At 37.2% G+C, this 25,583-nt stretch overlaps 1 protein-coding gene across 1 annotated transcript in view; it reads right to left on the bottom strand.

Annotated features, from left to right (window-relative positions):
* Window positions 1-18,357, bottom strand: part of LOC306857818 (protein sidekick-2-like) — a 317,048-nt gene extending 298,691 nt beyond the window's left edge. The window contains exon 1 of the mRNA XM_079398002.1: window positions 17,502-18,357. Coding sequence (XP_079254128.1) covers window positions 17,502-17,646 — 145 coding nt within the window. The 5' untranslated portion in view covers window positions 17,647-18,357. The remainder of the gene's footprint in view (window positions 1-17,501) is intronic.
* Window positions 18,358-25,583: the final 7,226 nt, after the last annotated feature.

The raw sequence follows: 25,583 nt of genomic DNA on the forward strand, positions 1-25,583 counted from the left end.
TAAAAAGCAGAAGTGGCATCAAACAGAGCTGTGCTCCCAAAGGAAAAGGGCTGGAGGGAGGCTGCCCCGTCTTCATCAATATGGAGAGCCGGCGGCAGACGTGCAGGGCTGCCCGCCAACTGCATCATGCACGCACGGCACGCTCCAACCTCGCTACAATGATGAGGCAAACTCTGTTAACCATTACCAACCGGCATGCTGGAACAGAACACGCTTTAAGAATTCTGACAGGGGTTACGGCTGTTTTCATTAGTGATGTCAGCATGCATTTCAGACGAGAGACGAGTTTATAAAGGGTAATTCATATTTCTTGTACAGAGTGCGATGGTCTGCTATGGCCAATTTCACTCTCGTTAAATGTTTAATACAGCGTATTGACCTGTATTTTGCAAAATACTGGTGAAGAGCAAAAGATTGCTAACACTTTCCTGTGCCACTTCCTCTAATGGATTTGATGAACAGCTGGAATGGAAGTGGCTCAAGGATCTCCAAAAATAATAATGTGAACTATATAGGCATTTGCAGACTTGCAAAACTGAAGAATTCATTGTTTTAAACAATATAAACTAATAAAATTAACACTTTTAATCAGCAAGGATGTTACATTGATAAAAAAAAGTGATTGAAAAGACTTAGGTTAGAAAAGGTTTCTATTTTGAATAAATGCTTTTCTTTAACTTTTTATTCATCAAAGAATTTGAAAAAGGTTATTAATTATTTCTGAAGGATCATTTGGCACTTTGTTTATTTATTAAAGCATTAAAAGCTTATTTTAAATTATGCATATATACAACCTAATTAATATTCATGAGGCGCACTGTTTCACATCTGTGCAAACTGTCCCCAACACTTTCCCCAAAATAATGCCGATGGACATGACTAAATTACATTGCTCACATTATAAATCAACAACACAGCTGCACTGCATTACAAAGTTTTTATTCAAATATTATTATATACACCACAAGTTTTGTTCAGGTACCTCAAGTCAGTAGCACAGGATTTCCCACACAGTCATTTTGAATGACAAATCCACTGAAATACCATTATTACATACCCATTAACCATATCTACGCTTAGAGGTAGCAGAAACATAACTAAAACCCGATCTTATGAAAGAAAGCCCTAACATCCACTACATCCCAACTTTTCAGAAAATTTAATTTTTTTGTGCTTAACCGCTGTGGCATTTGGTCTTTCAGCACCTGCTATTTTAAGTATCTAAGTGCAGGTGGTGTGTCAAAAGGTCAATGCCATACTGTGCAATGATATGGTTCTGAGAAACATGCTGAGGGGACGAAAACTGCACCGGCCGAACTATGACTCTGACAGACTCTATTCAAATATCAGCACAAATTGACTATTTTCACACTTTGCAGCTTAATAGCACAATTGTTATCTAAATAACACCTGTCAACATGCTCATTTCAATTTGCACTAGTTAAATGCGTTACTTTGAGATGTTTGTCAGCTTTATTGCTCTAAACACAATCCAAGGCCACGCAGGTGGCATTTTTCTTGCATTTGCACTAGAAGAGAATGTCATTTGCCTTTTCAACTTGATTAAAGAACACAAAGAGAGAGAGAGAGAGAGAAGAGAAAATAGAGATTTGGTCATTGTATACCATGGCAGATTGCACAGACAAGCCTTTTGCAGGCAGAGTACGTTCTCTTTGTATTCAGTCGTCTACCTGAATAAACCCACGATCAGTCTTCAAGAGGAGTTGCATGCAGTATATGCCATCACAATACATCAACACACAAGAACTCCAATCAGCATTGATCACAAACTCATTTTGTTCCACAGAGTTCCTTAAGAAAGGCTGTCGCCTTGCTCAGAATTGGGTATTTTGCCATTATTGTGTTTGTTCAATAGAAAGCCCTCCAATTCTCTTTTCAGCTGGCTATTTCCTTATTTTGTCTTTGATTACAGGGTTGCTGAAAGTTCCTGGCTGATTTGGTCCTTGTCACACATGGGCAGCACCAAGGTCATTACATCCAGATGTACAGCATCTGGTCTGACTTATTATCTTTCTTTCTCTAGGTGCACATTCTCTCGTAATCACTTTGTCTAGTATGTCTGTTAAAAGGCCCACCTACTTTGTGTCGCTGTGGGGGCCAAGACAGGCAGCCGTCGCGCGGCGCATACAAAATGACTACCATGCCCGAGTGTGTGCACAGCTGGTGGGGTTCAGTCTATTATAGAGACTATCAGAGAGCTACTGAAAGGTAACACTAAAATAACTAGATTTCAATTGCTGAACTCACGTAACCTATTCAATACTTTTGACAATAACATTGTTCTAACACCACCTAAGATCTCTTCACTGCCACTTTTTAAAATGAAAATAAAGTTGAAAAGTTATGTTAAAGTTCTCCAGTGGCACTCCCACAGTGTGTTTGGTGAACGTTTGATGGATACTGCTCACAAAACCGGAAAGTACATTCTCAGTCTGGCAAGCTCTAATCTGATTGGATGGTTTTAGTGAAAAGGAATAAAAGTAATCTTTAGAAATACATTTAATTTTAGAAAATTTTCACATAATTTCCTCTTGTTTTGCAATGTTTTTTTTTTTTCATGTAAATGTCAATTTATCATTGTGGTGTTAATATAAACCCATCCCTAAATGGAAAATAAAATAAAACAAATAAACTTATTCTACTCATTTTCATCTTAACATGTCTAAAAGTCCTTAAACTAAGATAAATTTATTCAAGAAAAACGCTGCATTTCCAAATTAATTATTTTAATTGATTTCCGCTTGTTATGCAATGTTATTTTGTAAAACTTATTTTTTTCATGTAAATGTCAATCATTGTGGTGTTAATATAAACCCATCCCTAAATGTAAAAAAATAAATAAAATAAAATCATTGTTTTACTCATGTTCTACTTAACATGTTTATAAGTACTTGAACTAAGATAAATTTACTCAAGAAAAAAATTTAATAACTTAATTATTTTCATAGTCTTACTGGACTGATTTTCTTTTTTTTTCTTGTTTCAGATATAAACAAGTTAAAAATAAATGAAAGACAAAAACATGCTCATTATCAAGATACAAAGTCTTAATATTTGATGCAGTGTTGCTTCTTGAGTCAATTTATTTTCAGTATTTTTAAGAAACTTTTGATATCCATCCATTCATTTTTCAAAACGAGTGCCCAATTTAGGATGATCTTTAGATATTTTAACTGAAAAAAAAAAAAAAAAAACTATATGAAGTATATGATTCGTTTGTTATGTGGTTGGTCAGATGATCTAACTGGATGCTCTTTTTTTTCAGAATATGCCTTATAATCAAGGTCTGGCGGTGTGAGTTTGCCCTAAGGGTGAATTTTAAGGGCATTTACTCACAGCAGCAGTGCACGATTTATTCCAGGCACAATCGCTAAAGGACCAGACAGCTGTGGAGCTAGTACTTCTATTACCCCGTGTTTTTATGCTTTATAGAGCTGAGGACTTCAGAAAGGTGAAGTGAAGCACCTCAGCATCTCACCCTGCTGCTCTCGCCTGTTTAATAACAAACATATATCGTCTCCTCCATTTCTGAAATGGCGGCGAAAAGGCCGTTAGGGACTGAAAAACAGCCACACAAATTAAAGATACCTTTAGGTGTAAAATCGTTTTTTTGGGCTGCGGTCTCCACTATCTGCACCCACCATAACTGCCACGTAATGACCAGAGTGATGTAATGCCATTCGGTCCCAGCGTTCATTCCTACAAAACTACTCGCATGGCTGCACAAAACACTGTAAAACAAGGCCTTGACTCAGAATATACGGAGAGCTCCCCTCAGCATTTGGCCTTTTGTGGACGGACATGATAAGGACTGTACAAAGGAAGGAAAGATTGCTCATCAGTGAGGCAATTAATCAATTAGAAAGAACAGATCAATCTTTCTCCCCCTATCCAGGCTGGCAGGCTGACAGCACTCAGGTGTAATTAAAATTGTAACTATTGACAAATCAAGATGGATGGAGGACCACCAAGCCACTTCGCTTCTGACTGAAAAGCCAATGAGAATGAATGACCATCATTTTATGTGTTCCCTGAACAACTATATTTGTGCTGGCACAACTGCCAGCCTGTCATCTTCTTATTGCTGGTATTTAGGATTTAGTTATTCAAAAACAAATGGTTTTTAACTAACCTCACTCCAAGTCCATAAACACAGGGCACAATGTACTGTGTTAATATACAGGAAATGTCTGTAAGCTTAATGGATAATGTCCAGGCATAAAATTACCACTAGCTTTTCCATTTTTCTCCAGATTATTTTTTAACTGTTCTTTCAGAAATCCACACAGCCCTTTACAGTCTTGATTATTGCAGTTTTTGTCCACAAACATCTCATACAGCCCATGAACAACTAACAAAAATACGTTCAAAGAAATTTTTTCTAGCATTCACATTGTTATGAAAATGTTATTTCTCAGTGTTCCCTGATTGTTCAAAATGTCAATTTTTTTTAAATGTTACATTTTATCATTTTGCAAAAAAATAAACATTTATGAAGTATTAATGTTCAAAAATAGTTAGATGAATAGGAAACGTCTCAGAAAAATGTTCTATGAACGATGTTCTTTTACAGAATTTTCAAAGAAGTTTTGTCATGTCAAAATCCAAAACACAATTTTAGCTTTCTATTTTAGAGGCATATGAATTTCTATGAACTTTACATATATTTGTTTAACCATTGGAATTGGAATTTCAATTAAATTCTGAATGGTGCACAACATTTTTTACCAACAATAACATCTCAGAAGCTGCTGGCACCACACTTTAAAAAAAAATGGTGCTATATAGCACTCAAATTGGTTCTTTGGCTTGTAATCATAGGGGAACCACATTTGGTGCTGTACAGCACCAAATCTTGGTGCTTCAGTGGTTCTTCAGCGGTTCTTCATTGGTTCTTAGGCATGACTGAGGTGCTATATAGCACTGCTACCATATACAGAACCTGTTAAGCTCCTGTATGGTTCTTCAGCGGTTCTTCATTGGTTCTTAGGCATGACTGAGGTGCTATATAGCACTGCTACCATATACAGAACCTGTTAAGCTCCTGTATGGTTCTTCAGCGGTTCTTCATTGGTTCTTAGGCATGACTGAGATGCTATATAGCACTGCTACCATATACAGAACCTGTTAAGCTCCTGTATGGTTCTTCAGCGGTTCTTCATTGGTTCTTAGGCATGACTGAGATGCTATATAGCACTTATAACACTACTACCATATACAGAACCTGTTAAGCTCCTGTATGGTTCTTCAGCGGTTCTTAGGCATGACTGAGGTGCTATATAGCACCACTGCCGTACAAAGAACCTGTTAAGCCCCTTTAAAGGTTCTTTACGAGCCAAAGAACCACTGTTGGTGCTGTTTAGCACCATTTTGTTTTGAAGAAATACAATGCAATATGGCACCTCTTATGGTTCTACATAGCACCATTTGAAAAAGGTGCTGTATAGCACCAAAAGTGGTTCCCATATGATTACGAGCCAAGGACGATTGTAAGTGCTATATAGAACCATTTTTGTTTTAGAGTGCACATCTGATGTGGCGTTTGAAGATACTGGCCATTCATTTTTCTCTCTCTATCACACTGAAACATTCCCTCTCAAAACAATCAAAAAGAACATCCAGTTTGGGGAAAGTTGAGACTTGTTAGAGCTTTGGATCTTTATTTTATTATTAATTTTCAAGAGGAAACTGTCTGCTGCTTCAAACAGTATGAAGAAGCCAGTCTTATATTCAAGGGAAAGCCGATGGAACAACATGTGCTAAAGTTGAGCGATCTGGAAGTTTGAACTCTGTCTTTATGTTGAGATGTATACAAAAATATACAGTGGGGTAACATTTTTGCTCACCAAGGCTGCATTTATTTGGCCAAAAAATCCATTAAAATGTATTGCAATGTAAAATAACTTTTGTGTTTTTTGTGAATATGACAGAAGAGATATTCAGAAACATAACCTCAATTACCTGGGGGATTAGAGAGAAAGATTTCAGTGACAACCTGTGGCGCATCGCAAACAATCGTCGGATCAACTGTAGAATTTGAAAGATAATCACCTTGTTAAGAGAGACAACAATGACAACAAAAAAACAGATTATCGCAATATGCGTGAAGCACCGCTGGTCATCTAAACACAGACTAAATTGATGAAAATGCCAGTTTGTTTATAGGCACAGTGGCGTTTTCTTTGCCCCCATCTGCTAGAATGCAAAAAAAACACGTTTGCTCATCAAAGTGAAGCACCCAACAAATCAAAGTTAGGGCAATTACACTCCCACATCCCTCTTCTTTATTTCAAAATGGCAACAGCTGTTTTCTGTGGTCCAAATTGCACTCTAATTTCATGAGGAGCATATGGTTACAGTTGATTAATCCAGAAGGAAAAGTGTTTTATTATTTCCAAAGGTGCTTGGGTAAATAAGCCCTCAAAGGGGCTCAAGAAACGAGGTGGAGAGTTTCGGAAACTAAGGCGTGTTCCTGCAGGAATTGATTGGGGGTCCGGGCTTCCTCTAGCGAGTGGCTTCTGCTCCGTGGCACTGATCGATTAAGCCCCTCTGTGCTGGTGAAAGGTGGCATCTTCTTGGAGAGAGTGGCAGGCACCATATGCTCATTGATACGCGATTGCACACACTCAAAGTTGAGTGCCTTTGGTTGTGTGCTATGTCACGCTTAGCATATAGACTAATTTTAGCGTAGTGTGACAGAAAGTACACATACACTTCTATCAAGTGAAACCCAAAAGCCTGTGAAGTCAGTCACAACATCTTGGATGTCTGCAGTGTCACATTTATATTTAACAGTTAAGCAGATGCTCTGATCTGAAGTGACTTGCAAATGACAACGCTACAACAAAAAAATGTAATCTTAACGAGAACCTATCTTGAGTTGTGCTGGAAAACAAAGTTGCAGAACTTCCTAGAATGATACATATTAATACAGAGATGTAAGGGTGACAAAGAAGCAGTGAAACAACAGATAATTCAGATTTTTTTTATTTGCCATGTTTTCACATTGTACTTTGCATTAATATTTTGAATTGATTCTTACCTATTTATCTATCCATCCATCCATCGCTGGGTATTGATACAGATTTCTTGACGCCATTAGATTAACATTCTATTTCAGTTTACTTTATAATGTCAGTTTTGTCAGTTTTACATTATTCTATCAAATATTGTATTGTGTATGAAATATTTTCACACATATACATTTATTAAAATATAAATATTCAACATTTGTAAATATTATATATAAAATAAATATATACAAATATTGTGCTAAAAATATAGCATACATTACAAAATATTAATAACTGGTTTATTATTTTCTTACAATTTCAACAAAATCTCATTTATTTTAGTCAGTATAATCATTTCATTTGACCATTTAAAAAGTTCATGTTCAATGCTATCTCATGACCAATTCGTACATATTTTACAAGATGGATAAATTCGTACGAATTTGTACAATCACACTCAAACAATTTTGTACGTTTTCTGTGAGGGGTAGGTTTAGGGGCGGGGTTAGGGGTGGTCATTCTTACGAATTCCTACTAATTTGCAACCTCATAAAATACGTAGGTTTTTTCACAAAACGTACAAATTCTTTCGAGCCAGGTTGTACGAATTAGCCACCTCGTAAAATATGTATAATCTACCATGTGATCGGGTTGTCATTTTCCGATCCCCTCCATCTTCTATTCTCTCTTTTGTTTCCTGTCTCCCCTCTCACTGTATCTGTTAACAAAATTGCAAAAATAACATCTAAAACAAATTGGTCGCTGGAGCACTGAAATACACAAACACGCTTCCAACAGCTCATCGCATTTTGCGGTTTGGATGAGACCGTGCTGTGGAAGATGCTTTGCACCCCCTCTGCGTTAGAGCCGTGCGGCGTGTGTCTTGCATCGAGATCATTAACGCTTGAGGGAATACAGTATGTGGCATCATACCATGACGCCAGCTACAGGTCCAATTATTCTCAAGAATTTTGAGATTACTGGCCTTTTTAAGCTCATACACACACACACAAACACCCTGAGGGAGCAGTAATTACAGGGTTCAGAGGTGGCATCATATGCACGGGCCAATCTGATTGCATTTACATTCCAAGTGCACGGCTCGCCGCTTAAGAGTGTGAGACTTAAAGGCCTCATGAACTACATGTCACACGACAGTCCACGCTCATTACCATACTGCCATGCGCTCTGTCTGACTTTGGTAAACAGTCCCAAAAGCGCCTTGCACAGTCTCCACACTTTGAATAATTGTGCTTTAAAAGGCCTGAGATTCAGCTGACAATAACACACTGAATGAGTAATTGAGTGCAGTGTTCTCTGAGCGAACGTGGAGGTACGTTTGTCTGATTTTCTGCATTAAAGGCTTTAAAAGAGTTACAGGCTCCATCGAGTCGCAGGAAATGGGCAACATTCGAGGCTGGTACATGGTGGGGATCATATAAGGGGAGGTGTCTGAATGAGCTCAGATACAAGTGGAAGCGTAAGGATTGCAATTCCATCGGGTGCAATTTCTCTCAGATGCAGGTCAATGAGCAGAGCTGTACAAATAAAAGTTTGTCAATGATTTTTGCTGAACTTGCTGACTTATTAAGAACAATTTTTCACCATATGCTCTGAAAAGACCAGCATAGACGGTCACCAGTAAGGCTGGGTATTGATACACAATTCTTAATGCCATTAGATTATCATTCTATTTAAATTTAGGTTATAATGTCAGTTTTGGCAGTTTTCCATCCATCCATCCATCTATTAAAGTTTCAAAGTTTGCTGTTCTATATAAAGACATAATTCCTCTGAATTTACATTCATGTAAATGCTCCTTCTTTAAAATATGAATTTGAATGTAAATTCAAATTCATTCATGTTCATTCAATTCTGAACGGTGCACAACATTGCATGAGTTGGCTATTTTGTTCTTATTAGATTAAAAACATGATACAATTTCTTTAGATCAACCTTTTTTGTTTAGAACTTAGTTGTTCTTGATTCAATCTATTAATCCATCCATCGCTTTTCTAGATAAATATGCATTTTAATTTAAACTCAAATTCAATCCTGAATGGTGCATAACACTGCTTGAGATGGCTATTTTGTTATTATTAGATTAAAAGCATAAATTAAACATTCTTAAGATCAACATATTTGCTTCTTGGTACTTTAAATGGTTTTCTAAAGAACTAGTGCAACTGAAAACAGGTTTTTTTCTATTGCATCATGCTGTAAACTAACTGGAATCTATATTTGCTGTATTTTCAGTATTGGGCAAGAAGGTATTGTAATATTAGCTACAATATCCAGGTGTGGTTCTGCTTAAGTGATTCCTGAAGATCCAACTGCAGGAGCCAAGCCATGTGAGAAGAATGGCGGTGAGAAAAAGCTTTCCATGCTGAAACGGTTGGGTGTGGCGATAGCATCAGATACACACAGACTGTGCGTGTCATTGACTATAACACATCCTGAAATGCTATTCCCCTTCCTCCCTCTCATCCATGATTCAGGCCAGGCCCAAAATCAGTGAGAGGAAGAAACCTGGAACTTCAAAAGAACCCACTGCGGGCACAAACGCACTGTATGGAAAAGAGCCCAGCGTTGACTCAACAATTCAAAGCTTAATGCTCCCACAACAGAGTCGGTTAATGTGCGCCCACTAATATTCCTACACACAGGAGATCACAAAACGCTCCTCATTAGGGACGATTTCAGAAGCAAATGGAACTTTATCAAAGAGCGATTGGAAAGATTGAGCTATAAACCAGGTCAGCTGGGGGCCAGTTTACACAACCTGAGAACAGCTGAGACTCTAGAATGGTCACTATGCAGATGCCCCCATAGAGGCTCAAACCATGAACCATCTGTCTCAGCTTGTGGACTGAATTTCCACAGAGGCAATACCAGACCAGGGGCTGGTTACACCAGCTGTGAACGTTAGAAATTTGCATAGTTATGGCATAAATAGGCTCTAAGATACAATTTATGTACTAGAAAATATTTTGTGTTGCACCACAAAACTTGAAATGTAACCCAGTCGATAAACAAAATATTTACAGAAGGAATAAATTTAGACTAATTGGAGTAGATTGATTTGCTTATGCACATGAGGTTTCAATCAATCAATCAATCAATCGGAATTTAAAAAAAAAATATATATATATACATATATATATATATATATATATATATATATATATATATATATATATATATATATATGTATATATATATATTTTTTTTTTTTACCTACAGTTCCTTAATTGAATTTGCATATTTAAATATACTAATTATTATTTCATAACTGTATTTTGTATTTGAATAGGGACATAATCCATTAATATTTTAAAATTATATTTCTATAGTATTAAATTATATTCTAAAAGTTTAAAATTTAGATGCATTCTAAATAAATATATTTATACAAATTCACATGCAGTTCCTTAACATCATTTAGGCCCCATATATTTAAATATATAGTTCTAAAAATGTTATACCATATTCAAGAGAAATATAATTAATTACCGGTTATCAAAATATATTTCTAAATATTTTGACATTTATGTGAGGTAACGATAAGGTTTTAAATATCAAAGAAAATTCCAAATAAATTCATTAATTTTAATTTAATTTTACATAAGGTTCCTTAATATGACTTACATATTTAAATATACTTCTTATTTTATTTCATAGCTATATATTTTATTTTAATAGAAACACTTTATTTACACTGACAGTTAACAATGAAACTTTCTACATTTATTTACCGATTTATAATTATATACATATACTGTATAATACAACCATGACCCTGGTGTGAACTTCACATCCCAGTCTCAGAAAAAGTCTTAAGAACACTGGTGCTACAGTACCCTACTGTATTTTCAAATAAGTCACACACAGTTGCACAGAATTAAGACACATCCAAGTCATGCAATTGGAGCTAAGCAGGAGGTACGGCAAGAAAGAAACTGCGCAGAATCTTTTATTTTGTTCTTGTAAGCAACCTCTAGCAGTCCCCTTATGTAATGCGACTTCAAAGAGCAACTACAGAAAAAGTGCAGATTAAAAAGGTTGGAATACATTGAGCGAAAAACTCGAGTGCCCCTGGAGTGACAATAAGCACATTTCAGATGAAACGTGAGCAACGACAGCGAATAGCGCCATTGCATCAATTACAGCCCTTCACCGGCACCCCTGAGTGCCCCCATCCTTGGCTCTTTTCATCTTCCTAAAACTTTCTCAAGAGGAAGATATTATAAGCATCATTAGCGTTTTTTTTTTCTTTTATTTCTTACACACATATGTTTCTGTTTATTCCTACACACTTAACAATCTGAATCTAGAGTTTTCCCTAATTACACAGCTTTTGTTTGACACTTTGCATGTTCATGTCACAGCCTTTGGCAACCCGGTGAAATCAAATGACAGCTGCCAAGCAACCAGACACTTTCTTTCAAGTTTAAACCGGTTGTTTTAGATGAAACCATGGAACCAAAGTGCATCCCTACTGTGCAACACCCATAAGTCTGGCAATGAATCCGTATCCTAGTGCAGTTACAGCTTCAGAGGCCATGACTCAACTGACTAGAAGCATAATGCCTGCTTCAGTGGGCTCAGAGAGACCATTTAAAACACGCACCATGGCTAAATACCTCGCTGGCACAGTCCTTGAACTTAGCATTCGGGGGTGTGTCGGTGTGTGTGAGTGCATTTGTCTGCATTCGTTGGCCACGCTTGAGTCCGAGGAGCTCTAATCACAAATGGATTTGTCCGAGCGTTGCGACTGAAGGATTAGCACGTTTAATCATAAAACGAACAGATTGGTTGAAAAGAGCAGAACACAGTGGAATAATGAATGTAGGTAGAGAAATTACACCATGCTTGGTTTAGCCAGCACACTTTATTATTATCTGATTAGCAATAATGAAAACTGTGCTCACATGCATTTTCACTCTGTCTTGCTCTTTATTTCTCGCTTTCATTTTCTACCAAATGTATTTTTCTTTTCAAATATTTAATATTTGCTGACTTCTGTGCTAGCGCTCCAAAATGGATGTAATATTTCACCTGCCGCTATGTATATCCACTTCTTCTCTGCGGACTCCATTACACTTCCCCAGGTGAGTTGAGACACAGCGAGTCATTAGACTCTGTGGGAAACTATGAGATACCTGTCTGACAGAACAAGCCATTTCCTTTGTGACTCCATATTCTGTTCTCTACTTTTTCCAGATGCTGTCGCAGAGGTACAATTAAGAACAGACTTGGTTTTGTTTCTGCATTCTTATACTGTAAATGCACAATTGAACTGCAGATATTTTGATATTTCCATTGGAAAATATGCTCCTCACACAATGTGTGTGAACCTTAATGGCTTCTGTTTCAGTTTTTAGTACATTATTTCAAAAAGTTCCATCACAGAACATTGGCACATTTTGCATCTAATACAATAACCTTTCACAGTAACCGAAACTGTTATTTATCAAAAGAGGCCATCAGTCAAATATAATATTGTTTCGTAATATCTTAATTGATAATGCCAACAAATAAACGGAAAGTGGACAGAGAGTTCAGATGCAAGCTATGCCAAACATAAAACAGGCTTTATCATATCTTAATTACTTTGGCAAAGGTTATGCATATTTTACAAGGTAATTTACTGTCACTCTTAAAACATGAAAAATTCATGCAAAGCAATCATCCTGATTGATGTGATGTATAAATTAAATTCACTTAATTACTAATTAAAATTGCAAGGGAAGCAAAAGATAACAATGCTGTTTTAAATATAGCAGCATTTGAAATGAAACTGACGTTACTTGTTACTTCATAAAAAATAAATAAATTAATAATAATGATATATCTCACAATTATCAGTTTGTTTGTTTTTTGCTGTTGTTTTGTGCAAAGCATGATTATTTGATGATTAAAAAGTGACGAATATAAAGACCAGTATTTATTTGACATAGAAATATTTTGTAACATTCTAAATCACGTTACTGTTTTCACTTTTCTTCTCAAATTAATATGCCCTTGATGAATAAAATTATTAATTACTTCAGAAGAAGAAGAATAAACTTCTTTTTCCATGTACCATACTTAATTTCTCTAAATGCCATGACCTGTTGAATTTCCCTGAAATATAATTCAGTAAATTCCACTTTCAACTCTGCTGTACTCACACTAGACTTATCACTTATCACAGCGGTGTCCGTATTATAAGAAAATACTTCCAGGTATCAGGAATATGTTTGGTCATGGGATGAGTGATAAGCTCACTTTTGATTTGAAGTTGAGCCACTCATGCGGACCACTAGAGCAGTCATCGGGGGAAACATCAAGCCCCTATGAGAAATTGGTATTCAGGCATTGAAACGGCCCGAGGCATTGCCCAAGGCAACAGTATGTCCGAAGAAGACAGCGGCCCCCATCCAGACCCAAGCTGACCCGACAGGGAGTAAGAGGAGTGAGTTTCACACCTGCCCTGTTTAACATGGCGAAGAGGATTCAAGAAGAATGAGTAAAGAAAAAGACACTTAATCAATAGTTCCTACCCTCTGTCTCCTACTTTTTGGGTGATTCGAATTTATGAACAACCAATGAGGGCTCAATGTGTCTGTTCATGAGAATGGGTTTCCTAAGTGCTGAGAGTAAGCATATTAACAGGTCATCGCTGAAATCTCAGGGAGTTTCCAAGGTCAGACCCTATGAATCAATCCGTCAGTCTGGATTTATCAAAAAAAAAAAAAAACTGCTATGTACCTCCAAACTTGAAATATCCTAAGCTGAACTTCTGTTCTTTGTCTAACTTTGTCAATGCTGGGAGAGGGTCAGAGGAGAAGTCGTCAACTATGGTTTAGATATATACGCAGTAAATGACAGAAAGAGTGCTTCACATCTGCCGTCAGGGGTTTTGGAGCGCTCGGAGAAACCGATAGCGCATCAACAACGAGGCATTCGGTTGAAGAGCATCATCAAATCACATCCACCTCTAATCAATGTGTCATTACCTTCACTTCAAACTCAGAATGACATTCAGTGCCAAGATTTTCCAGTTGTGTCGGATGATGAATACAATCCGCACTGAGTCCAGGTGAGTTACCGTCTCGACTCTGCCATACTCACTAATCAAACAGTCTTCCTTTTGAAATCTCAAGTGCGAAACATGTCATTTAACAGCATGCTAATAAAGCTTATCTATTGAAGTCAAATGATTTATGTAGTATTAGTATTATAAAATGTTTTATTGGAGTATTATGAAATGTTTTAAAATGTATTGTTTTCTTGAGTTACATACACATAGTCCTGCTCTTGGACAAAGCTCTGCAGATCGACAGGTCCTTGTTTGTTAACTGAATTAAAGATCGAGAAAGATTTGGTCTCATACACACTTATTATTAAAATGTACTTTACATGAAGAAACAAGTATTGTAGTTCATTTTAAGAACTGTCTTGCATGAAGGTTCTTTGGGGAACAAAAAGTGGTTCTTCCCCTGCACTTCTGCAAAAACCTCCTTTTGAAACTTTTATTTCTAAGAGCGTATCTGAGTCCAAAAAAAACATAAGACATAATATGTGTCTTGATGTTTGGGTATAGTCCAACACCTTGTACTAACCAGGCATGGTGCAACTACTAAAAGCTGTTAATCAGACCTTTTGTCTTATACTACTGAGGCATTTACTGATAATTTTCACCTTTGATGTGGCTCTTAAATGTCATGATGTTCCGTTTTGAAACATAATTTGATTGGGATGATGATTGTCAGCGAACACCAGTGAAATTTCACTGTATTCTATCATTAGATGTTAAATTTCAGTTTGTACACAAATATGTCTACTTCACTACAAATTCAAACATACTACTCATTTTGCCCCCTATATAAATCCAGTAGGCGAAAAACACTATATGAAATGAGCATTATGTTTGAAAAATAAAAAATAACCGGATGACGTCCAGAGAGTGCACGTCCAATGGACACTTTACTATGCCATGGGGCCATGGGAAAGACATTGTGAATGGCAGTGAAGGCAATGGCAACATGATGAATTTAGTACGTCCAGATTTCATTCATATTACACACATTCATACAATATAGAACATACTTTTTAATATTGCAAAGTTCATCAAATGTAGTACCTACTCAGATGGTATGAGTATAATAGCCAAATAGTCACTATGAAGTGTTTCTGTATTGCAAGAATAGGAAAATAATTTTTCCTTTGTTTTAAACATTGCATGGAGAAAGTAAGAAAGCTTTGGAATGCCATAAGGATGCATAAATAGGGTTAACTGAATTTAAATTGTGAGGTGAACTACATCCTTAAGGCTGCTAAACACTTATTTATGTATTCTTCACAATGAACGTCAAAATAAAGCCCTTACAGTTCTGCTTAGGCAGTATATTTCCACTTTATCTTGGATGGGGGCTTCTGCATTTCATCAGTTGGGAGTTTCTAAATGGATTTTTCATTAAAACCTTGGCAAGATTCAAAGAGCTTCATAAGAGATGAGGTGGGAATCTGTTTTAATGAATCTGTGTTTAGGTGAGAGTCCCAGACCCCAGAAACACTCCTGGAAAACCTGTGAGGATTGAGACAATTAACTTGGATCAACCGATGCCACAGATCATTATAAAACACGAGCATTAGATGCTGTGAAGAAGGTTAGTATAACACACACATTCACTGTCTCTGCTCCTCTCACTCCGTTTTCCTTCCACACACACATACACAAACTGGTAGCCTAATCCTCCCAATGTGTAAGTTATCACTCTGCTGTAAATGTCAGGTTAGACAGCATACACTCATGAATGATGGATATATGGCATGTCCTAGTTTGCCACGGTTTCCTCCCTAGGCAGCATTACAGAACAGCCTATTTCCCAATCCAGGGCTTAGTGTTTGCAGCTATCACGCATTCCCAACACTCCCACCTGTGCTTGCATAACAACTACCTAAGCAGCCCAGCTACGCTTGGAGAAAACCAGCAACCGGAGAGAAAGTTTCAGTAATACATTTCAGCAGCGCTGCCTTACAGCAGGGACAATATCTTGAAGAAAATATTAGAAAATATTACATTTTTTATGCACCTGTGTAGATATTTCCATTTGAGCCAGCATCGCCCACCCAGCAAATGTATTTTTTCCCCCCATGTACGAGATTTGAGTATATTGCTTCTATCTTTTTCCAGGCAGAATTAACGGAAGCGACTGCTCGTGCAAGCTTCTGTTGCTCGCCTGCTGTCTGCAAAATTTCTACGAAAACAATTTTCCCCGCTTGAGGCCATCAGCTGAGAAGAGAGGCAAATTACCACAAGTGGCCAGTTAAAACGCCTTGCACTCTGCATGCAGAGAAACTCAATGAACTACTTTCTGTCTTTTCAGTGGCATAAAGCCACGCCAGACGGGGGGCATGTGTCTTCAAAATTAGGAAAAAATCAAATTGTCAATATTGCCATTAAGGTAGTGAACAAAACCGTCCTTTTTCGTACGTGTTAATATGGGCTCTGTGCTCCTCATTCACTCACATTGTGAATCTTTTATGCGTCTAGATATATCAAAAGTTTAGTTGCATGCCTAAATGCACTTTTTGCAAGTCCTTATTAAAAATAATGAATCATCCCATCATAAAATCTCACATTAAGAGTCTGTCAGCACTGATAATGCACATCTGATGAACATGCACCTTATAAAAACACTTTTCCAAGATGCCACCGGTGAGCTCATTTTAACGGAGCTCCCTCATTATGTGCAGTCATAAAACAGGCAAGGAGTTCATTAATTTTGATAATTAATCTACAGTCTCATTAATTGGCTAATTTCGCGGCCATGTCGTGTATAATTACCTGTGGTATGCACAGATGCTGCATGTGGTATGGACTTCAATACACTTCCAAACACAGGTAATTATTATTATTAATTATTATTAATTATTATTAGTGACTGCAAATAGAGGTACAAGATTGTGTCCTGGTCCTGGATAAATCCAGTATTACACATTTTGGAGGTCTAACTGATTTATATCGTAAGCTCATTACTAAAGGCTCCAAGACCTGAAATGGGTGTGTCAGATAAGGGAAACATCCAAAATGTGCAGTTCTGGGGTAGGTTCTTCAGGATTGACAAGAAGTGTCTCCATAAGAAACAGATAAAAGAGAGCGGGCATAGAGCTGGCTGGCACATATCTCACATATAGGGGAAGATGGAGCAAGATGCACGTATTTTGTGAATTAAGAACAGAATAGGCAATTCTTTACTGTTAAATGATGATGTACATGCTTGATTCATCTGTTATGATTTATAATTAAACACAAGCTGTTGTTGCTTTATGTTCCTTTTAAACTGTAATTAAGCCAAATGAAATGACTAAGTCAAGGTTAAATGTTACACGCACTCAGGCTCACTCTGCGTTTCTAAGGGTCTTTGAAGACAGTTCATTTCCAGCCTTTACACAGCAACTTAAAGAAGCGCTCTTTACCTTGTGCTGACGCCAGATGTAGGAGCACCGACAGCAACATTACAATCCAACAGGGTCTCTTTCTGGCTTTACCCGAATTCCCAAACATTGCCAGAGAGGCAGATGGAGAGATACTGAACGCCTTTGTCCGACACGCAGGGTACATGTTGCTCCTCCACAGTTCAGCCACAGTTGTACGCGTAATGTTCTGGAGTGTCTCTGGCGCGTCTTGTGCGAGGTCTTGCGCGACTCAAGAGACTAATCCTTCACATTTATATCTTAAACTTCAATACTGTTAAACTCCTCTGTAGGTGTGAGTTTGTGAACAGTATGTTAAAACTTCAGTTTTAACAGTCAACGACTTCAAAGCACAGCAGACTGATAACAGACGTTTGTCCTTTCACGTTTGTCTCTACTCTCATGCATTCACTTAATAAACGTTTGATCAATAAAGTATATTCCCAATCCTGAGCGCAAACGCCTCTAGTTCACGAACTGTTGATAACAGTCCCCAGGATACGATTAGAGGGGTAATAATTCGCTCATAATCAATGACGCTGTGCTATTCTCATTCCAGCAAACCAAAGTTAGTTCTGTTCCTGGCGCGTTGCTATTTGTTATCCCCAAGACGAGTCTTTTGCGGTGAAGAACCTCCCGTTCACTGAGTCCGCCCAGATGCAGAATAAGGTTCGTTCGGTTTAAGTAACTTTCCAAGTCCCGTTTCAGTTTGCCACGGTGCCGTTTGTTCCAATCGAAGCATGCTGTGCGTAAAGCTCCGCTGTGTACGAGGGTGCGAAACAGGATTCGTGAGAGATCAAACTGTCATCGCTGAATGCCGCCCAGGAACCGGCCCGTTGCGCTGAAGATCTCCAGCATCATATGAGCAGCGGATCGGAGAGAGCGGTGCGCGCGGAGGGGGCTGACGCACGGTGCCACCGCGCGGCAAGCTCCAATAAGACACGCAGCGAGACAGACGGGCACTCGCTGCTGAATGCACTGGAATGAAGAGCCCGATAGTTATTCTGGACGGATGAACGGTCGCAACGACCTTTCAATAATGTCTCCATCACTTTATGGAACAGCGATAGTGGCTAAACTAGCATGTCTCTGTCTGTTGTTTGTGTGCGTGTGTTTGCGGAGCTGAAAAGTGATGGGTATTGATATTCTATCAGTCTTTTGTTTCTTTATTTTTCCCAGCACTCTATTCACATCAGTCCTTCCATAACAATACGAATTGTGATAATTGTAAATTGATATTTAATAATAAAAAAAAAGTGTATTGTGGCATTGCTTCTTGTTATTAATCTTTTGTGTTTGTATTTTTCCTAAATTATTTTCCTAATTTGGGGACAGTATGATCTGCTAAATTAATAATACAGAAATGCTCAAATTGAAGTGCACTACTATTATTAGTAAATTGCATTACAGACATAAAAGAACCAATTAATCTAATACAGAACAGGATGATGTACAAAAGACATCCAGCTTGATTATTTATTATTAATTATTTATCTTTCCCCCATTGGCAAAATAAATGAACATATACAAAATATATGCATATTATTTACATTTTTTAAAGAGATGTTCACTTTTAACTTTTTAATTATATTTTGTAATGGAAAATAACTGTTTAAAAAAGCCTGATTAAAACTAATATGAACACTGATTAAGAAAATATTTGTTTGCAGTGTGGTTTCAGAAGAACGAAGAACCTGATCATATTTCTCAGGGTAGAAAACAAAAGAGAAAACTAGAGAAAAACTAAATAGTCTTTAAAAGAGAATGTAAAGAAGTGATTTATACATCAGTCAAAGTAATCATTTGGGATACACTGAGATCAGGTCTGAGTCTTACACTTTTGATCCAGTGAAGAAATACAAAGAGGCTGCATACAGCAGAACACACCTACACATGCTCCGGGTTAGTATGCATGCACACACGCATGCACAAATGTAAACACATGCACATCTATATGTAGGGATTTGCTGTAGGATTGGTAGCACTTCACCAGAGTGGAGGTCAGATCGCAGAAGAAGCCAACATCAGACTACTTTACAGGTCTGATTTCTCCTGAGAAGCCTGTTCGCCCACACACACAACACACATACAAACATACTTCAAAGACTATTGATCTTCTCTGGCCTGTGGGAAAAACAACTTCCACATAAAGCAGCGCTCCTTTGGGTTAATCATATATGTCAGAGGGCCAAGGCTAATTTGTGAATAAACCTGTAAAACACCTTTATGGCCAGGTAGGGAGGTCTGGAAGTGGACTCAACACGTGAGCGCATGTGACAATCTGGTACTGGATCTGGGTTTTTAGATACCGGTGCTCTTGCACACTAGTGGTGAATCGGGGCTTCTAAACAAAAACAAAAAAAGAGCATGACTATTTGATCTTGACAATCACAGCATGATATGAAAACAATGCTTCCCTCCACCACACCAACTGCATCTTTATTTCAATAACAAATTAGGTCTGTGAAAGGGAAAACAGAGACTTACTGTATGCTTGAGCTCTATATTTGTGCACATCAAGCCATGCCAGATTTGGATGTGGTTTGGATTCACCTCATGGCCTCATTTGTTTGTTTGTTTATGTATTTATTTAAAATAATTAATTAATTACTATATAAATTATATATATATATATATACACTACTTTACATTGTAGCAAAGTGTCATTTCTTCAGTATTTTCACATGAAAATATATAATTAAATATTTACAAAAATGTGAGGAGCGAAATATTACGCTTCCCTTCACGTCGAAAAGTGACGCTAAAGGGGTACCTTGAGCATCAAAAAGCGACGCCAAAACCAAAGCGTCAATATGTGACGACTTGGGATGAGACCGGGTTGGCTCCCCGGGCGCCACAGCATAAATGGCTGCCCACTGCTCCGGGTGTGTGTTCACGGTGTGTGTGTGTTCACTGCTGTGTGTGTGCACTTTGGATGGGTTAAATGCAGAGCACGAATTCTGAGTATGGGTCACCATACTTGGCAGTATGTCATTTCACTTCACTTATATGTTGTTGTATACAGCCTACACAGTCAACGTCCTACATACCAACTGAAATACAACTTCATAAGTGGCTGATATGAAATGCTCTTTTAGGCAGCAGTTCTCATGAGAATTGCACAAGAAACTCAACTCAAAATATCTATTGATTTCAATAAAGTGTGATGTTAGCATGATCCTAACCTTATGACATGATCCTCTTATAAGCATAAAGATATGTAGCACACACTTTTATTGTGTAAAAAAAAAAAAATCCACATTTATCGCTATTCACTATTTTTCAATCTTGAAAGAATTATACATATAATTGATTTTTTTTCACTGAACTTGTCGCAATGCATTATAGGATTTGCTTCAATGAGGTGAGCAAGCCTATACTATTCTCACTTTATCAAGTGAAACAGACTAATGTAAGAGAAGTATTGCTTTAGAATTCACCTCTATATGGGATCTCACACTGAATGGAACCTTCATGAAATATGACTGGCAGCAGAGGGAAACAGAGAGAGAGGGAGCTGTGGTCTGGAACGCTGCTACTTTTGGAGAGACTGCCAGAGCATTCACTATTACAGGGACATGCAGTGCTGCAGGTTATGGGCTTGAATTAGCAGATTGTGAAATAACCTGCATTAAACAGGTTTAGTTTGTCTTTCACTCATAAAAATGCTATTACTGAAAGATCTAACAAATTAGAGTTAAACTAAATTGTGATGAATGACGACACTGTCTTCTGTACAGCTGCTTTATCGTGGAATAGAATTCCATAAATTATCATAAATTATGAATTTTGCAAGAATCTTATTGACATTGAATAAACATTGAATTGACTTACGGGTGAAATGACACTGTTGTCTTCCGTAGAGCTGTTATAGCTGAATAAAGTTTGTTTCAGAATTAAGTTTGCATTACTGCTTCTGTTACTTGACTAGAGTGGCAGATCATACAAGACGGGTGTTATGTGGCTGTCAGGGTAGTAATATATGATTTCTATATTAGGCATTTAGTGTGTTTTAGCACTGAAATATGGTTGCTTGGGGTACTGGGGCATTTGTAGATTATTTTTAACTGCCACAAGTCTAAAGTCTAAGTCTCTATGACTTTCTGCAGTCGATGCTGCATGTCTCAGGTCCCTCCTTCAATGCCAGCCTGTTGAATAAACCGCCAGATGAAAATACAGTAGTCAACATTTGAAGTGGAATCAAGAAGTTTATCAAAGTTGTCCTAAGACAAGAACGCATTTTGGTTTTAGGTTTTAGGACAACTTTGATGAAGGTTTTGATCCACTTCAAATGTTGACTAGTATAGAACTGGAGTCATGTGACGGCACCCATTCACTGCAGAGGATAAATTGGTGAGCAAGTGATGTAATGCAAAATTTCTCTAAATCTGCTCCTATGAAAAAACAAACAGTCTACATTTTGGAGTAAATATTCAGCAAATTTTTGGAGCATGAAGATGCCGGCATTTTAAACTTGTTCGTTTACATTAGCCTACTTTAAAGTTACTGTTAGTTATAAGGTAAAACAATGTAAATAACTTGACCAACTATACATAATTAAAAGGGCTTCATCTGTTTTACGATAAAATCTCTTAGTGACAGTATTTTCTTAATTATGAAAATCAAAAATGCACTTTTTTTATGAAATAAGACTTTACATTTAATATGAAATATGAGCCTCAACCGCATCCACTGAGAACAAACTCCAGTACAGCCATCATGAAAGCGCTTCACTAAACAATGTATTAATGTATTCTCAAATATCGATGGATTCTCATATGCTTACCTCAAACTTCTTTAGAGAAACTTTTACCTAAAACTAGGCGACGTGAGCCCAGCGGAGTGCTAAACACTCATGTAATGTATATTTCATTCATTCATAAACAAAGCCGGAGGGAATCCTCATACAATTCCATAAGTGAGACTCATAGAAGTGATAAATCATATGACGTTCCAGGAAATCCCTTATATGGGTAAAAAAAAAAAAAAAAAAAAAAAAAAAAACATGAGCCTACAGGGAAGAGGCCTTTTTTAATGTATCTCAATGGAGGAGAAACTTCACTTCACTGAATCAAGTGTTTTGTGGGAAAACAGCTTATTTAATTAATCACCAGCCAATCGGGTAATCTTCAACGTGTTTGCTATTAAATATTATTTTTGGATTGATCTATTTTTACTTTTTATACCTTAAAAATGCTGTTTTATAAGAGAAGTCACGGACAATTGTGCGACAGGTAGGATTAAGTTTACGGCACTTCTCATTTATTTCTATGGTATCCGTGAACAGTGATTTACCGTCGCACAAATCTGGCAGAAATTCAGTTATGTCAAGACTGTAATGTGATTGGTTATCAAGGCACATGCGATCCAAGTTGGCCATTATGCTTTCTCCAATGATAGAGACATGGACCCTAGTATCTCCCAATAATAAGGCCATGTCTGGATAAAGGCATCCAGTTATTGCTTTAGCTGAATAAAATGCACATAGAAAAGTATTGTAAGATGAAACGTGAAAGCAATAAACACATGATCGCAACAATTCTTCTGTATCTGTATATAGTTCAAATATATCAAGCAAAATTAGCAATAGTAATGTGTACTTTAGCCAGCTCTACTAATAAAAAGCGAACAAAATAACCTAACTTTTATAAAAAAAAAAACAATATAAGAATATATCCATTGACAAATGGTATGATATTCATGTTCACATTTACTTTGCTTTTAATGTCTTAGCAGAAACTTATTGACACGCTGTGCCGGCCTCTCTAGATCGTCTTTGGATGCTGAGATTTGTTAAGTTAAAGGAGATCTATTTTTTATCAAACTGTATTTCTCCACCTCACCTTTGGTATTCAGTGCTGAGACACAGCAGGTATGAATGAAGAGAGATTCGTGTGGTGAGGATTCCTGCACAGCTGCTGGAGTCTTACAGGGTTTTCAGGTGTGTTGGACTGACAGGTACTAGAGCTCTAAATAATGCAGGTGACAGTGACTGTGAAGGAGATACACAGAAAAGGAGGAAGCTAGAGAGAGGGAATGTTACCTTAATGCATTGCATTATTATGATACTTCCTAATAAAATTTACTTTTATATTTAATCGTTAAGCAGATGCTTTCATCCAAGGCGACTTGCAAATGAGGAAAAACAGAAACAATTTATCATACGTGAGTCAACAATATTACCAGTACTGCAATAATGAACAACAGTAGGGCTTCAGAAGTAAAAATCCCATTAATTTTCTCTTTTTTTCAATAATAAGATGCTAACATTACATAGACAGAAAAATGCACCAGGAGCTCAGAAAATGATGATATTTGCTTTTATAAATGCCTTACATTAGTAGAATTTTGATTGTGTTGAAATAAATAAATAAATCATTAAAAATTTCCCTTATAATAATAATAATAATTCTCCAATTAAATATTTAACAGCTGAGCATAAGTAGAACATATTTATGCAATAAATACAATTCTACAACGATGTTAATTTCTTTAACTGTTCCAGGTTTATAATTCACAAAAATAAAAATTAATGAATGAATGAATGAAAAAAAAGGAAATAGAACAAACATTTTTTTTTTATAATAAATTACTTAGTTAATTGGGTGCAATGTCAGATTTAATTAAATCGTGTCTTTCATAATGCCAATGAGGTGAGTTGTTCATTCAATAATTCTTGTTCTTATTTTCTTTTCTGGTTTAAATCATAGTTTGTAAACTTGTAATTAATCTTAGATCGAGTTGGTTTGATTCAAAGGATTTTTTTTTTTTTGTAATCCCTGTGGAGAAATTGAATAGAAATTCCAGAACCAAGCCTGATAGACACTGGATGGTAACTAGACCTTATATGTTGTACAATTTGTGTGTTATATCATCCATTTCATTTTCCCATTTTCAGGGCTTTCTTGGTTAAAAAAAAGGTACTATAACTGAACAGTCTGGCAAATAAAGTTTCTTTAAAGTAAACTGAACTCAGAAGAAAAGAGCAGAAGTAAACGCATCAGCAAGTTTCTGATGCCAGAGCCAGTGTCATCATGCTGTCACACTCTTGGAAGAGTAAACAAAATGAGAAAGGAAAAGAAAAGATGAGAGAGGGGAGAAGAGAGAGCCCTCATATCCCAGCAGGTACACACAGTGACATTAATAGGCTGAAAGACAGGCTAATTAATGTAAGAGGCTTTAATCGTGGCCATTATGACAGATGGAGACAGGCTGAAAAGCCAGTGGATTTCACAAGAAGAAAATTTAGTTTTCAAATGAGACTATAAAAAGGAAAGGGAAGTGGTGTGTGGCCAAGTATGGTGACCCATACTTGGAATTTGTGCTCTGCATTTAACCCATCCAAGTGTACACACAGTATTGAACATACACCCGGAGCAGTGGGCAGCCAATGCTGCGGCGCCCGGGGAGCAGTTGGGGGTTTGGTGCCTTGCTCAAGGGTTTCACCTCAGTCTTGGTTTTGAGGGTGGAGAGAGTGTTGGTTATTCACTCCCCCATCTACAATCCCTGCCGGACCTGAGACTCAAACCCACGACCTTCGGGCTACAAGTCCAACTCTCTATCCATTAGGCCACGACTGCCCCAATAAGAAACATTAGAAGGAGGAAAACAGTTGTTTTTAGAATCAGGATGGGGTGAATATTAGTTTGAGATTTCTTTCAAAATAATTAAAAGTACGACTCAAGCCAAGGTCTCAAGCAGGTAAATTCAATGTGCATGTAAGTCATACATTCTTTAATTTTTCTCACTCACTCTAAAACATTTATATAATGCATACTTTATGCAAACGGAAAAACGTGGGTTGTCGGTGTATGTCAAAACTCACTGAACGGATCAAGGACAAACAATAAGTGGTGTGTCAGTACATCCGAAACTCAAGTGTTGCACATATACTTTCTATTTCTCAGTATCTATCTCTGAGAAAAAATAAATAAAAATGTGTGTGAAAATGGAACGCAAGTCGTGACAGTCTGACACTCTTACACCTTGGTGGCATCACCCTATTGAGCACAGAGTCTAAGAGTGAGAGGTTATGGTTAGGCCAGAAAGTTTCAAGATAAAAGGAAGCCAGACTTTGGCTGTGTT

This window comes from Barbus barbus (genome assembly GCF_936440315.1).
Source record: "Barbus barbus genome assembly, chromosome: 38".
NCBI classification, from domain to species: domain Eukaryota; kingdom Metazoa; phylum Chordata; class Actinopteri; order Cypriniformes; family Cyprinidae; genus Barbus; species Barbus barbus.